At 37.8% G+C, this 17,119-nt stretch overlaps 1 protein-coding gene across 2 annotated transcripts in view; it reads left to right on the forward strand.

Annotated features, from left to right (window-relative positions):
* Positions 1-4,739, forward strand: part of LOC117604355 (uncharacterized) — a 153,240-nt gene extending 148,501 nt beyond the window's left edge. For both annotated transcript variants that reach the window (XM_034324317.2, XM_034324316.2), the window contains exons 5-7: positions 1,759-2,000; positions 2,233-2,365; positions 2,443-4,739. In XM_034324317.2, coding sequence (XP_034180208.1) covers positions 1,759-2,000; positions 2,233-2,365; positions 2,443-3,218 — 1,151 coding nt within the window. In that variant the 3' untranslated portion in view covers positions 3,219-4,739. The remainder of the gene's footprint in view (positions 1-1,758; positions 2,001-2,232; positions 2,366-2,442) is intronic.
* The last annotated feature ends 12,380 nt before the right edge of the window (positions 4,740-17,119 follow it).

Raw genomic sequence — 17,119 nt, forward strand, 5'->3', positions numbered from 1 at the left:
ACAGACATTTAAGGGATAGCGAGATGTAAAGGATTGAAGGGTGTAAGGAATATAAAGGTGTAAAGGATAAGGAAAGAAAGGGTGTAAGAATTGTGGGAATATAAGGACAGCAAGGATTAATGGAATGCGGGGATTTAAAAGAAGTGGGGCTATAATGGGTGCAGAGATGTAAGGAATGCACGGATATAAAGAAAGCAGACATGTAGGCAGAGGTACGTAGGCTAATAAAAAGAATGAAGAAATAAATATCTGCGAAGGGAGGCTTTGGTCCACGAAGACAAGTAGGATAATAAATAGTTAGGAAGCGTGGGACCTAGAGATGTAAGGGATGAACAGTTGTAAAGGATCCAGCGATGTACGAGATAAAGAAATGTTGGGATGTAAGTAATGCAAGGATGTAAGAGGTGCAGAGATATAAAGAAATCAGGGATGTAAAAGATGCACACAGGAGTAATAAAATCAACACGTTCTCCCTTCTAATGAGTTTATTCAACAAAATGAGAAGATAAATACTGCAAATTAAATGAACACAGAAAATAAAATAAAGGTGTGTGTATGTTTAGCAGGTTGATCTGCATCCCTCGGCGGTCGCTATAAGACTGATGGTGCTTCACTTTGCTCTAGGTTGAACGGTTGATAACGGTGCCACAACTAGCTATCTTTACTCGAATCACTGGCTGTAACTGTTTTTTTTTTTTTTTTTTTTTAACATGGGGAAATCTTGCATAAGACCCCCCACCGTCCCATGGGGGTGGGCGGCGGGGGAGTGTCAGATTCCTACTGACTAAAACCCCACGGCGACCGACACTGGCGCTATAGGAGAGCTCCGGGGCCTTATGAATTACATACTCCGGAGCCTTCCGCGCCTGGCACACAAGTGACCAACTCGGATGTCTAGCATGAGACCGACACCGGGGGTCGCACCCGGCGACGGCCTCTCCTCGTATCGTGTGCAAGAGCGTCTGGAACCCCCACTCCTGACGCCATTCGCTTTTGATATTGAAAGCAACTAACCATTATTAATTATTTTGACAACTAATTTTCGAATTCAGCTGATTATTCACTTTACTGGTCAATAAAGAACCGACTCGATTCTTTTAGGACTTTTCTCTAGAGGGTGTACAATTAAAACGTAGGAAACGAGACAAATTTTATAGTGGCAATAAATTTGAATGGTTTCATTCGTTTCGTATTACTGCTGTAAGCTACAGTATTTACGAGGACAACGGAATCGTTTGCCTTGGCTTAAATAGATACGATCGAGGGAACGAACTATAATAAAAATAAGATTCGAAGCCTCAGAAATGGTTCGAGAGTTTCCACCTTTTCTTAATCTCTGCTAACCTTCTGGCTGAAGCAATAAAATCCTTCTCCTAACAGAAGGATAATAATAACATACACCAAAGATAATACCAGTCTTTCATTCCTTAATGAAGCTTCTTAAAGTAACCATAAAGTCTTATCAAAATGGCGATAAAATATAAATTATTTGACCCGAACCATGTCAAAATAATAATAATTATGTATAAGTTATTTGATTTAATCATTCTTAAAGTCGTATCAAAGGAATAAAATATAAGCTACTTGGTTTGAAACTGCCTAAAGGGGTCAGAAATGATTATGAACTCCATAAACCAAAGTAACTTGAACAATCAATTCTAATAATAATTTAAAGCTGTTCGATTGATTTCATTCCAAAAGCATAAATATCAGAGATGCTAGGAAGTAATCCAAGTAATAATTTCATTTGTGTTTCAGGACTCTCGTTAGGAGGTGGGCTGATAGTGCTCGCATCAGCTTTATCAGATGCATCGCTCGAAGTACCTGGAAAATACAGTCTTCCCTCAACATCCAGCATGCAAGCTGATGATAACGGTTTGCCGCAGTATCACTATGGTTGGTGTCTTCAGTTGTCGGGGCTGGCTTTGATTTTGGCGGAAGTTGCAGCTGTTTTAACGATGTCTGGATATATGGCACGTTTCTCGACAGTCGAAGAAATGGTAGGAACGCAACAAACCAAACTTAATCATAGAAAGCTCAGCTAAATTCAATTTTTAGAACTTTCAAGTCCTAAATTCTTTTCATGGAAAAATGAGAATTTGAGAAGTTCCCAAATCTTAAATCTTGATAAGGAAATAATTAAAATATTTAAATCTTCAAAGTTGTAAATTCTATCTACAAACAATATGGAAATATTGAATGCAATGATGTAAGAATGTTCCATTCTTTTAGGTAAGAGTTATGGTTCCTGGTGCCGAGAGGAAGTTAAGAGAACAAAGAGGACTGAGTTCAGAGTACCTCGTTAGAGCCCATCAGAAATCACCTGGGCCCCCACAGACCCGAGGTTTCGGGCAGTCCTCAAAAAGTAACTACTTCATTCACTCTACTAAACTAACTACTATACCACATCATTAATAATAAATTTGTCTATAAATATTTCAGCGTCTCAAAGAGCCCCTGAAGAAGGCACCTCTTTATTATGCAAATCAGCGCCAGATATCTGCGCCTCCAATCCCCAAGCCATCAGCTACGTCGATAAAGCAGATCTATCTCACGTGTTACCGGCGTATCCGGACGCAAAAAATCCAGATCCACGGTACAACTTTACCGACAAATCAGAAGCTAGTGTTATCGACTCACGGTTAAGTGGCTTTGCCGATAAGGAAGGTTTGATAGATTCAGGGATCCTTTCTGATTCTCGACAAAATATGATCGCCTTCACTGAGAGCAAGGAGCATACTGTGGGCCAAGAGCCACGATACACTGAATTTTCTCCAAGAACAACTGAACAGAACGTAGTTGACTCAAGATTGAGTGGTTTTACCGATAAGGAAGGTCTCCTCGATTCTAGACTGAGTGGATATGGTGAGAAAACGGAATCGTTATTGGACACCCCCTTTGGTTACGACACACGGTACAACAGTTTAGCGGGTCAGACAGTACCCATCACCTTGAAAAATCAGAACACTTCTGTCTCAGCTATTCAATCTCAATATATCTATCAGAATTTTGGAACGATCCATTCTGGCATTTTGAGGGTGTCTGAGCCAGGAACAAGTTCCAGTTCAAATTCCAGTCAGAGAAGCATGACGTTACAAAATCCCAAACGAAAATCACAGATCGCTCAAAACACTTTCAGCACGATGGAATGTGAAAAAAGGAAAAGAGGACCTGGATTGGCTGGTAAGACAGCGTTCTACACTGGCAGCGCTGTATGACCACCACCACCTCCTCCGACGCCTAGGTAACTGGAAGAGGAGGAAACGCCACTCTAATCATGAATATAAAAGGACGAACAAAATTAGTGGCGTTGAATCCATGTCGGAGGAATGCATTTATAATGCAAATATAATGGTAGAAATCTATATGATCGACAATTACAGATTTCTATCTTATCTGCTGTTGAAATAATGGCTAATGATAAAAGTGTTATCCTATGAGGTGGTGGATCGTATCTACTGTCGATCAAACAAATTCCTGTAATTTTTTTCACTCAAGTGTGCACTAGACATTGAAGTTTCTTGAGTGGATAAAGACATGATGAATTTCAAAAGAGTGAAATGAAAATTTGTACATAAATTACTGATTTAAGATTGATAAACAAAGTCTATGTAAACCAGACGAGCTTGGAACGAATTTTTCTAACGTTTCGTAGCTCCTAATAAAACGTGTCGTACAGTTATAAAGAAGTGACATGTTAATCGATAAAATAAAGACAAAAGGATTCGTGGTAGCGTGCATAAACTTTAGCTATAGTTTTAAGTGGCATAGGCAAAGTATCTTAAAAGGATTAAAATATAGGATCGATTTTACCTGAGAATTTGTATCTTCTACGTGTGAAGCCGTGATCTTCTTGTTATTTATAAGAGCTAATCAATTTTTTTTTTTAAAATATTGATACACAGAATGCAAACAGAATTCCACAATAACTGTTTGTTGATCCACTGACCTGGTTCATTTATAGAAAATGAATTTAGATTCCACGTTATTTTTTTTTTTTGCTACTTTTTGGTGAAAGAATCTAACGTGTGGAAAGTGGATCAACAGACAGATCAAAACTCGCAGCTCACCGTTAAATTTAACCTCAGCTAATCACGTAATCGCGTTTCCAAGCTGCATAATCAATCGAACGGAGCCATAAGTTGATGAAGAATATTAATGTAGTCGATATGCTGTAATATATACTCGATGGTCAGTATAGTCACGAATACTCAATCGGGCGTAAACTCGTCTGACCATTTTTGGGGAAAGAAGGAATGTCGAGAGCAAGAAATTCGATCAGAAGTCGCGTTTGACGAATCGTATCAAAGATTTTTCCATAAAAAATGAATCACTATTTTTAAATGCTATGGAATCACAATTTTTAACAATGTTATGAAATAAAGTACGTCACTGATTTAGGTATTGTTTATAAAATACTTTTGTTAAAATTAACTCGTTTATGGGAAAATATTTGATTAGGTTCGTCAATGTTGGACATATCAAGAACGAGAGCGTTTTTAATCGAATCATTGCTACTCTTTCCCTCGTTCGTATTTCCTATTACCCGCGAGACGATCTGCAGGATTTGAGAATATTTTACCATCTCAAAAATCCTGCGATATTCACTCGAACATTGTTGTGTATGTAACTTTGCATCTTACGTATAAATATTAACGTATCAGGATCGTAGGTAAATGTAATAAAACGTTTCTTTTCTAAACTGTATTGTTTCCTTACCCACGCCTTTGAATCAATGAAATTCAATTTCTATTCTTACCTAAATTATTAAAAATTGAGATATGAAATTCTGAAATTACTAAACATTAATTTTCTGTAAAAAAAAGATTCGCAAATACACAATTATGCAAAATTTGAAATTTTCTAATGCTAACTAATATAAAATGATAAAATGTAGACGATGTTAATTTGAAATTTATTTAAATCTTTCATTTATTTAAAAAAATCCTTTCTAATGTCTTTGAAATTTTATAAATCAAGCTATCGATTATTTTAATTAATGCTGATCCTTAATAAAAACCTACGAAGCGGACGTGATTATTTTTAATAAAATGGATAAACAAAATTGTTGACACAGAAAGCTTTTATCAACAAGAAAGCTTTCAAAGCATCGAAGCTATCACCAGATGGCGAGGCTGTGCTTACGGCACGAGACTTCGCTTCTAATGTTTAATTAACGCCGCATAATTGCCCGGCCAATTAGCCAACACCGTTTAATATTAATCTGCAATTTGAATTCATTTCGATGCGTTTAAAATTTATTGAATACATAATTAATGCATCGTGTTGCGAATGCAGATACGATGCACAAGCTGCCCGGGGCACTTTGGGCGCTGTTCCACTGATTTATTTTCGACGCTCGTCCAAAACTTCCCACCAAAATGAAAAAACAGAGAAAAGAAACATGATAAAAATAGTCAATCATTTTCAAAATTATTCTTTGCGAAAAGAACATCGTCTTTCGATTCGTTTCGTTTCGTGTTCTGCATTGAAAAATGTATGCAATACTCTTAAACGTCCTTTTAATTAATAGATTTAGCCTATTTCTTGTGTTTTATGAACGATAAATATGATTTACGAGAATCCACACGACTCACCACGTTTCTTTCGAAGAAAGCACAAGGCAATTGAGTTATTTATGATCGTTAGGTAAAATTGAACTGTGCGTGACCGACGACCAAGTAAGTTTTTAGTGCCTATGTCTCATTACGTTTCGCGAGGCAAGTATGTAGATTGCTGTTGCACTTTCTACGATAAGCTTTATGGTCGAATTATGGTACTGATAGTTAGATTCCTGAGGTTTCTTTGACAGAATCATTAGAACGTGATAAATACCTGAATTACATGCTGCCAGGAAGGAGGCAGAGGTTTTTCTCTGCTCGCAAATCATGCTACGATATTTCAAGTATCATAAATTTAGAACTGGCATTTTCAAATTTTTGTTAAAATTATATTAAACTCTCACAAATTTTTTCATGTAACTTATTATTTAAAATATTAATAAAAAATTTGCAAATATTAATATCTAAGGTATACTTTTAGAAAATATACAAATCTATAAAAATTGTAGACTACTAGTTTTCAAATTTGATTTCTTTTCATTTTATATTTATCAACAATTTCATCACAGATGAAGAATAATCATAAACCACCCCTAAAACATCTTTCTACTCTCAACATAAAATAGAACCCCAAGAAACTTTCAATTCCCATTCAGAATCAGTTTCTCCAGCGAGCAGAACGAAGAAGCATCCGAGAGGACAGCTCTTTAATTTCCCCGAGCTTTTCCTTTCTAACGAAACCCGTCGAAATCGATACTCACCCCCACGCGAATCGCCTGCACAACTCGGAGGGGGTGCGAGGTAGATTGTCTCTGTCATTTACCTGTGCTTTCTACTCTCCAACCCCTCCTCCGAATCGAATATTCGAGCCAACCCCTTCCTTCCTTTCTTCCTGCTGTAACCTGGCACCCTCTGCGTTCTACCCCCCCCGTCCAGTTCTGCGTGCAGCCGTCTCGCTCTAATCCAATTAAAAACGGCGAACGATCGCACGAAACAGCGGCACATCGACCACGGGAATTTTAATTGATGTTACAGGTACGTACGAAAGGGTTGGTGGCTGTTGTTCAACGGGAGTCACTACAGCATGATCTGTTTAAGTGTATACAGGTATTTTAGATTAATTTCGGAAATTTTAACTTTTTAATAGTTTAAGTCCTTCGTTTACCAATTAATTTTTAGTTCGAGCAATAAAATCGTGATTTGGAAATTTTTATTTTTGTCCGGAAGGTCGGCGACGCACGGTCCAATGTTTAACCCTTTCCACTCGTATGTCGCTATATAGTCGCCATCCTACATTTTATTACTATACATATTATTTACATTAGTATTTCATTCTAGGGACCTTTGTTACAATGTTTTCCTTTAGTTTCTGCTTAAATGTGTGTGTATATTAAAATAAAATTTAAAAAAATCCGAGTTGATTGGTAGCCTTCTCGAATATAAATACGAGTGCAAAGGGTTAATATACAATTTCTGACAATTGGCAAATATTTAAGTGATCATAATATTAAAAATTTTAGAGAATAATTGGAAAAACAAGAGCATGTACACACTTAAATCGGATATGCTGTATATGGAAGGGGTTGTAACTGGAGGGGCGGGAATCAAAGGGGGATGATGGTCTGTCAGCAAACCACGTTCCAACCCGACTGAAAGTTTCGCCAACACGAATCCCTCTCTTCAACGTGTCGCATGGAATCGTGTTAACCATCAGGAACATAGTGTTTGCAATGATACATCGGGAAGAGATAATGGAATGCGACTGGGGTGTAAGTTTGCTGATTAACGTCGTCTTCGTGGTATAGTTTCGCAACGGGAGTTGCATATGGAGAATTACGTGAGGTTGAGATTTCTCAGAAACTTGTTTGATTTATCGCTTCTTCCTTTTTATTATATTAATTTGAATAATTGGAAATAAATTGAAAAGTGATGAATTCTCAATAAATCCTTAACCCTTTGACAGCGGACCATAAAGAGAGCTCCAATTTTAATTTAATTTTGTATTTTATATTATTATTTTCATTTCCTAAATTTTACATCGTTCTTTTAAAAATTATTGTTACGATATATGAAACTTTTTCATTTAAAAATTATACATTTAATTTTAGATAATTGAGTCACGATTGACTCAGGCTTCGCTATTCATTAATTAATCAAAGATCTTAATTAGAAGTGCAAGTATTTAATTCTCAAAGATACAAAATGTATCCTCATTGAATTCATTAAAACTCTAATTCAAAGAATAGAAATAACTGTGAAATAAAATAAGTGTTCGATATCTAATTAGCAATTACCGATAATTAATTAGCACGGCGTACAATAATTACCAGGTCCGCTAACCGCGGTAAATTTAATTACTATTACAAAGTAGCTAAACTAGCTTAATCATCATCGACGCCACAGTAATTTCTGTTTCAACGAACAAGAAAACTATTAAATGAAAGCGATTCGCGTTCGCTCTACTCTATTAATTTCTCATTTGTAACAACCTGCTTCTTTTAATTTCCATATCAAAATAATTCTTCTCAGGGAATAAACATCGTATAAAACAACGGTGTTTCACTTTTATTTGAACAACTGGTGCCGGTTACTTCCGTGCAATCTTCATCTTCCATTCTTCACTCGTAGAATTCTCACGCAAGGAAAGAAAGCGAATTCACGGTGTTAATCAGCGAACGCTAACGCGACGTGGCAAATTATTTTTCGCTAATTTTTCCACGCATTATCCTTCTTATCATTCCTTTCTTCCTCATTCTTGCTATCGTGGCCGTAAGAAACGCTCGAGGAAGGAAGCTGCATCCAGGATGCCTTAATCCTCGTGGTCATCTATCATCGCGAAGCGTACTGGTTAGCCGATTCTATCTTCCAGCTCGTTCTTTTCTTTTTTCTTTTTTTTTTTTCTCAACCGCCCTTCCAGTCACCGTCGCCTTTTGTTGGCTTGTTTAATAACTCGTGATGAATGTACCTCGGGCTGCTTCACTTCCAGTTCGTCCTGCGAGCCGCAGGATCCCTAGGGTCCTGAGATATCCTCTTTTCTTCTCGCTTCCCACCACGTCAGAAATTAAAACGATAAATCCTTGACTCCCTGTCTGGCGAGAAAAAATATACCGACACGAATTTTGATAAGGACAAGAAGTATCTCGGGATGTGATATTGTTTTCTATGGTGCACCCTTTGAATACTTATAGAATATAGATGCAGAAATAAGGAAAGATTCATTAACCCTCGCACGGCGGACCAGGGAGAGAGCCCCAAGACGACGGACCTTGGAGAGAACCACAATTTTAACTAATCTTGTATATACGAAACTCTTTCGTTTAAAAATTATACATGTTTAATAATCACTTAAAGGCCCCATAATATTATCAGCCAATCAGTTAATTAAGTTATTTCAAAGCTGAGTCATTTAAACCTCCCTCAACCCTAATTAACCCGAAACGATTCAGGATTTTCTGCTCTTTATCACCTGGGCCAGTTGAAAAACCAGTTTCTCATATCCGTCCCGAAAATTTCAAACCACCGCTGCAGGTACAGGGACTGCGGGCGAAGGGGGTTGCGGAGAAGGGGTTGAACTCTTATCTAACCGAGGGACGAGCAACGTTGGTAGGGATGTATTAGCGTCCGGTATTAAATTATGGTCAGCCCAAGGCAGCAACGGGTAACAGTGATACCGGGGTTGTAACAAACAGCGTTTGCAACCACCCCTTCGCGGAATTAACCCCCGAGATCGTTGGTGCTTTCGAGGGATAATTTCATTTGGCAGCGACTGTTGGCTAGCTTGGACCACGGTCCATTCTAGCCTCCGGCTGTCTGCCTTCCGATTTTCCCTCTCGCCCATCCCCCTTTTTCTATCTTTCCCGGTAATTTTTTTTTTTTCTCTTGCCAAGATACGCAATTTTCCGTGCTCTCCTTACCGGACGGTGTTTGGAAAACGAGTTTATACGGGGTCGAATGGAAATTACACGGCGAAAATATCACGGTTTTTTGTGTCCGCTTGATAAAAGAAAGAGAGATCACCGGAATTAGGGGTTGGTTTAATTGGGAATAGAGAGATTCTCGGGAGGGTTACCTCGAATTTTTCCCAGAATTTTTCTCTTACGCTTGATAACGAACCTTGAAAATTTCGTTTGATAGGGTGTATCTGATTCTATATACGTTTTAATTGAGTTGGAAGGGACTTGTGCAATTAACGGTGGAATGTTCTTCGAGTTTGTGATTGTATGATTCTGGAGAGGGATAATTCTATAAGATACTTTTGGTCGAAATTGATCCATTCTGTTATCAAATTTGATGCGAAATGATAATTGCAAATGAGATGATAGAATTGGTCATTGCTCGATATGACTGGTAATCAGCCATTTTGTATCAAGAATATTGAAGAGACCTTTGTGCCGCCATTTTCATGAAACTTTAAGCTTCAAATTGATTTGCAATAATTTTGTTAGACTATTTATAATAATTAACCATTTGATTATAATTATAGTGTTCTGTCATTAAAATTCAAGTTTTGAAATTTTTATAAATTTTGCAATAATGAATATAAAGAAAAAGAGTTCATAATTCTATACAAAATTTAAAAAATGAAATATGTAACATTGCATTGTCAAGTCAAAACATGAATAAATAAGCAAAAGAGAAGCATATCTTGATCAATAAAACTACACCTATTAAAAATCTAAAGTACACAGCTTTTATTCGTAGCCAGAGACTGTCGGTGGTGGTTTTACAGGGGGTAATTTCATTTGGTCCAATCTCCACCGAACGAACTGCTCAACCCGTAGTTAGCCGCGGGCTCTTTCTGTCTATGAAACATTTTTACCGTCTTTTCTCGTTTTGTTTTCACTACCCTTGCGTTCCCTAGTCGCTCCTTATCTCTAAATCGTTTACGAAGCTGCCTTTTGCGACAACTCGCAATCCATGGAATAACAATCATTCAATTTGTGCAAAATAAGCGAAATTAACATTTTTTAATTATGGGCTATTATTAACGCCAGGAAATAACGCTAAATGCTTTAACCCTCGAACGGCGGACCATGGAGAGAGATATACTTATTTCATATTACTTTCATTTTCTAAACTTTGGGCCACGATTGATCCAAGCTCCGATGTTCAAAGGGTTAATTTATTATCATAGTACTAACTATTATTATCTAGTATCGTGGAAATATCAAATTTAAAAGGCGTAACCTCTCGAATGTTAGTCAACGAAATTCCCAAAGAAATCGTCGACAGGACTTAAGTAAGACTTCTCCCCATTGCCATGGAAGAAGCGTAAATCCACGTAATTCGATTTGGTGTCCCTTCGATTCCCCAGAAAGGCGTGCAAAGCCTTCGCAGATTTGTTCCTGGAGGAATCAGAGTCGAAAGAGGAGAAGCTTACGAGCGCTTTTGCGAGCGTGATAAACTTCGCTCGAGCTGTGGTTGCACGACGAGGGTTCACAGGACGTTTCGAGACCAGGGGTCAGAGGTTAGATCGGGACACGGTAGCAAGGAAAAAAATAAGGTTTACTTCCTCCCTTGCTGAGAAGATTGGCCGACGGACGAGAGAATAGCGTGAAAACGTGTCCATTTAGGGGACAAAGAGTTCCACTTTTTTCGAGTCCATCTTACCCTCCACTTTATCCCCATAGGTCTTTCACCCTGGCCAACAGACTTTTCTACGTATTTGTGCTTTTCTTATGGGATTGTTGGAATCGTAATGGCGAATACTGGTCCACACGTATGGTTTGTTCATTTTATTGGTTTCAGGGTATGTTTATAAATATACTTTAATTTACTTCTGTTGAAATTAGACATTGATTAATGGGAAATATTAAATTGCAAATTGGTTAATTTCAAGATTGGGCTTTAAATTGATATGCCACAAGTGTTATTTAATACTACTTTCATGTCATAAAAACATAATCATATTAATCAAAGCTAAGCCAAATTTTATACATTCTAAAATTCATCACTGTGTGGTATAATGTTAGCCATTTTATATTAAGAATATCGATGAGCTATTTATGTAGCCAATTTCTTAAAATTCTAAGCTTTCAATTAATATATTACAAGTGTTATTTAATACTATACTTTCATGTCATAAAAGCGTAATCATATTAATTAAACCTAAGCCAAATTTCATACATTTTAAATTATTAAAATTAATAGTTAGCCATTTTATATTAAGAATATCGATGAGCCATTTATATAATCAATTTCTTAAAATTTTAAGCTTTCAATTAATACATCACAAGTGTTATTTCGGAATAATTTGATCTCATCAAATTATGTCAGACTATGTCAGATTTACCTTCGAAAACCACCCCCTTGGTGCACCAACAATCTAACAGAAAATCTAACACTTTCACGATCTTCTTCTCAAAGATCTCTAAATCAAAAGAACAAAGTATCTAAAAAAAAGTTAAAAGAAGAAAGTAGGAACGATCGAGGATAGATTAAGCTAACCGTGCCAGGTCGATTCAGAGGCCGCGCGAACGCGTGTTCCAGCTCATGTATGGAGAACAAGTTGGAGAGATTGGCGGTGGCTGCAGTTGCTATGGCGACAGGACCGTCTAAATCCGCGAAGCACCCTTCCGTCGTGATAGGTGAGGGGTGGTTGGTGGCGCAGGGGTGACAACGGGGGCGCTAAGCCTGGAGATTTGCAGGGACCACGCCGGTTGGTCGGTTCATTGTTTCAACGCCAGCTCTGTCGGCAAACGTATCACCGAAACTCTCTCTCTCTTTCTCTCTCTCTCTCTTTATCCGTGCCGTATAACCGAGAAAAAAGTCGTGAAACTTAGGCAGAGACGAACGAGCGTCGGCCGCGTTGAATATAAATCGCGTTCGGTCCGCTTCTCCTCCGTGAAAACCACTTTCAACGGAGAAAAATGCCGTTGAATTAAATCGGCCGCTATTAATTTAATGGCCACTTCATTAGAGGCCGCGATAGGAGTATCGGTTTCTCGCGAAACGTTTTTCTCCACGTCGAACCTCCACTTTGTTGCGTGTTCAGACTGTGTGTCGAAAGCATCGATTAACTCGATCGTTCCCCGGCTACCTTCTATCTCTCTCGCCTGGTAATTAATGCGTCACTTATTGATTGTGATTTATACCTGTACACGGGTTTTCGGTGTTGCGCAACCGTATACATAGCGGTTGATTCTGTTTGATGGATTAATTAATTGCCTGGGTGATCTGGTTACGATTTTTCCTTCTTCGTTAAATTCAAGCGTTAACCCTCGAACACCGAACCATGGAAAGAGCCACAATTTCAAATCAATTCTCTGTGTCAATTTCAAGTTATTTTCATTTTCCAAATTGAACACTGTTACTTTAAAATTGTCTTTATATAACTTTGTATATGTTTGGTAAGTTTGGGTCACAATTGACCCTGGCTCGGCTGTTGAAGGATTAACAAGCTAGTATTAAATATTTTTTAAGGAATTCACTTTTTAATAATAAATAGTTATAACAATGAAATAAAATATGTGTGTGGGTGGATTAATTACAGTAGACTCTTGTCATACTGCCGTAGACGAAACTATAGAAATGGAATATTTTCTAAAAGCTAAAATTATAGAAATTAACACGTTCGGATTCACTTGTGTAGATTTACCTATACCAAATCACGAAATCCAAAAGAAGTCGCTGATGCGGCGAAAAATTCAATTCCAGGTCTAATGGTAAGATATCGATATAATTTCTCGCGAGTAACAAGTGAAATCAATTACACAGAGTTACATGCAAATCCGATCAAGGGATCTCCACCAGGTGGCAAAACACGATGACAAATATCAGCCAGTTTCACGCGCTTCTGCTTCAGAGTTTCCATTGATAACGCGGTCGGGACAAGCGTCCAAACGTCTCCTTCTACTTTCACTTTGTACCGGACTTATGGTAAACACGGCTATTAATCGTTTCGCGGATAATAGGAATTAGATTCGGTTCGGTTTGTCGTTCCCTCGGCACCGCCGCCTCTTTTACGAGGCATAAACGATATTTATGACCGTAATCCACTCGCGGCCAGCCTCCTAATGCTTGATTTCTTCATCCTCCGATGGAATTCAAGCTCCACCGAATCTCGCGGAAACCGACTAACGTCTTAATGTCACGATTTACCGTCGGATAAATGCTTTCACCAAAGATGCCTTTCTCTGGACATTCAACGAATTGTATTGTTTATTGCGATACAAAGGAATTCGAGAATGTTGCTAATCGTTTAGAGAAATGACATTCTCCATAAAATTCTTCTTGGTTAAAAATGGGTAATGATGTTAACTATAGTTAACAAGTTTTAGAATGACTTAAGATTGATTTTGATATTTTGGAATTCTTTGACAACTATAGTTAACAAGTTTTAGAATGATCTAAGATTGATTTTGATATTTTGGAATTCTTTGAAAAATATTTTAAAAATAATGGATTTTTATTTTTAAAGAGGTTGCTGATCTTTTCATAAACCTACTTGGAATTTAATAATAATTATCTTAATTATTAGTGAATTTGCAGCACTCGTTTTCAGTCTAGATAATTATGATATGCTTAATTTAATATAATTCTCAGATCGGTACAATTAGTATTAACTAAATACTATTAGCTTTCCTGAATTTCCTCCTACGATATGGGATATTTATTGCAGTCTGTGTTGGAATGCTACTTTAGCAATGCCCTGATCAGTTGTAATAATTAATGGACTGACGATGTGTGTATAGATATCCAGAAACTAGTTATGCTTCGATAGTCATATTCCGTGCCACTTCGAAACCTATTAACCAGTAATAATTGATAATATATAATACAGACACAAATAGCTACTTCGAACAGTCCATCGAGCAGAGAAAAATGTATAATAAATTTTTCTTCCAAAAGTTGGAGTTCATAAAACACGAATTATCTCAGGCAGAAAATAGAAAATTGAATTTTATCACAGAATCTATGAAACTCAATGACGAATATTGAGGAAAATTCTCAATGCACCTATAGGGATTCGAGTTTTAACTAATTAAAATTAATTACAAAATAGCTCGTCGTGTTACAAATTTTCCAATAAAGATTCGTTCCCGATGCCAGTATTCAACAGCATGGAAATCGAAGGACGAAGGTACTAAAGCTAAGGGACCGGTCCTTGCAGAGAATGATAACGCGATTCGAGTTCCCTGGACGTAGGTCGCGGCCATCTTTATTATGACAATAATTTAATTTCGAGCCAGCTACTTCTGGGGCCGCTCGTAAATACACCGATTATCGGTCTCGCTTATTAAATCCGTCGTCCAGGGACATCTTTGCCGGCTCGAAGCCAGTCCACGTCCGCTCGGGTTCATCTTGTCCCAGGATATACCTTTTCTCCTTTCCACCCTGACATCCGTTTCTCTCTTTCCTTCTGAAACTACGTCCTACGTACACAACTATCGTCATCCTTTTTCATCCACCAGGAGATCCGTTCACCGATGCTAATTTTACGAAGCTATATCGGCTTCAGCAGCAACGTGGCGGCAGCTTGGCGGCTACGTGGCATCAGCTTGGAACTCGTAGCGAAGAGGATACCAACGCCTCGTTCCCCTCGTGGCGGCATCACTGATGATGACGAGATGATCACTTAATTTGGCCAACAGCTGCCGCGTCCTCTTTCTTCTTTCCTCCTCCTCTTCTTCTTCTTAATCTCGTTTCTCATCCTTCCCTCGTTCGTCCCGTTCTCTTTTATAGCCTGGCTCCACGACTCAGACCGCCAATGAGCACCCATAGGCTCCAACGAGGACACTCATGGCCTCCGAAAAGATGTCCACTTTATCGAGAAACTGATATTTGATCGTTGGACGCCGAATTAGGGTGAACCAGCGCTTTCTAGTTTGATCTGGGAAACTTTTACGGTGTTGTGACTTTGGTATTAGCTTTTTGTACGCCAATTATTTCGTGGTAAACAAGAAATTTGATGAAAAATTAGAAGAAACATGTACATACGTTTTTATTAAAAAGTAATTTCTTATTAGATTTCTTTTTAAAGATAAATACGCGAAGATATAATGAAATACAATATTCGGACGACGGACCATGAAGAGAGCCCCAATTTTCAAACGATTGACTTAGACTTTGCTGTTCAAGCTACGAAAGCACTGAATTAATTTATACAACTTTTTACTATTTTAGTATAGAAAATACCAATTATTATGCTACTCAGATGAAAATATAATTATTGATAATTATCCTTATTAATAATAGCAAGAGAGGTATAAACGATGATGTGATTAATATTCAACTGATATAAGGTAAAAGAGAAAAATATATTATTTTCAAAACTTCTTTTAGCAAATTTAATTAGCGCATATTCAAAGTAGAGTCATTTTTCAAAATTAAGAGTCCATTAAGGATTTCGTCGTCAAGTTAAAAGCGGGTCCACAAAGTGGCGGCCGAAAGTCGAATTTCCGGATGCTTCGGCCGACTAATACACGGATTCCAGGAGTGCTGCCTTCCTTTTTCATATATTTTTTTTAAATCCCGAAATGATTATTTATGGATGTAAGAGGACAGCGGAGGACCCTAACCGTCGCCTAAATAAGGTGTCGGTCTCGCATACCTATACCGATCCGTTATTAAATTACTATACTAGCCGAAGATTTACGGGCTTTTTCATCATCTTGGATCAACGGCTTTCGTTGGTAATTTATTTTTTTTCATGGTTCATTAGAGAAACCAGGTGTAGCGAAATTGGGCCGGCTTACTTCCTGTCTCCGCTCGCATTCTGGGAAGTAATTTTCATAAAATTATTAAAAATTCTATGATTCAAACCAATTGATTATTCTTGAATGTATAGAAAATTATCTAAAATCGAGACAAATCTGAAAACTTACAACGAGCTTGAAAAACATACCCCTATTTAGTAGGTCATTAAAAATTGAATGATTTTCGATCGACTCCCAAAGCAAATAACAATCGTGCAAAAAATCATTGTGGATACCATTGAAGTAGATTGCAATAAATATGCAATCATTTTTTATATCAGTGAAAATTACCCTGACTACCATATCGAAAGCCTTGAGACATATTAAAACAGAGAGGAACGTACAAGAAGAATACAGATTGCTCTCATTATATGAATAAAAAAATAAAAAGAAAAAAGTATATTCCATTCCATCATACTGTACACGCTTTCGCGAGTAATGACTCACGTAATATTGCCGGGCCAGAAATGATTCGGTTAATTACTCCAATAACAGTCCTCTCGAATTGGCCTCCGATCACAAACTAATTCACTGTCTTTACCAATTAAATACCTCTCAACCCTATCGCATACCATCGATCCTCGAAGAAGAGGAAGAGGATGAAGGAAGAAGAAAAAACCGAGTTCATCCCTGTTCGGACGAAATTGAAACTCGATTAATCTCGATCGTGGCGTCGAACCATCGATTATTCTCGGTGGTCAGATTTCCGTGGAATTCGAAGAGCGGTCGCGAGTAGCCGAAGAAGGTAACCGCCTGCGACGAGGAACCTCGAAATCCCCGTAAACTCCATAAATTTATGATCAGCGGCACACCGTCTGTCGCCGGGTTCGCTATTTTCGCCCGGGTCCGAGCGTAATTCAA

The sequence above is a fragment of the Osmia lignaria genome, chromosome 7, assembly GCF_051020975.1.
Source record: "Osmia lignaria lignaria isolate PbOS001 chromosome 7, iyOsmLign1, whole genome shotgun sequence".
Lineage (NCBI taxonomy): Eukaryota > Metazoa > Arthropoda > Insecta > Hymenoptera > Megachilidae > Osmia > Osmia lignaria.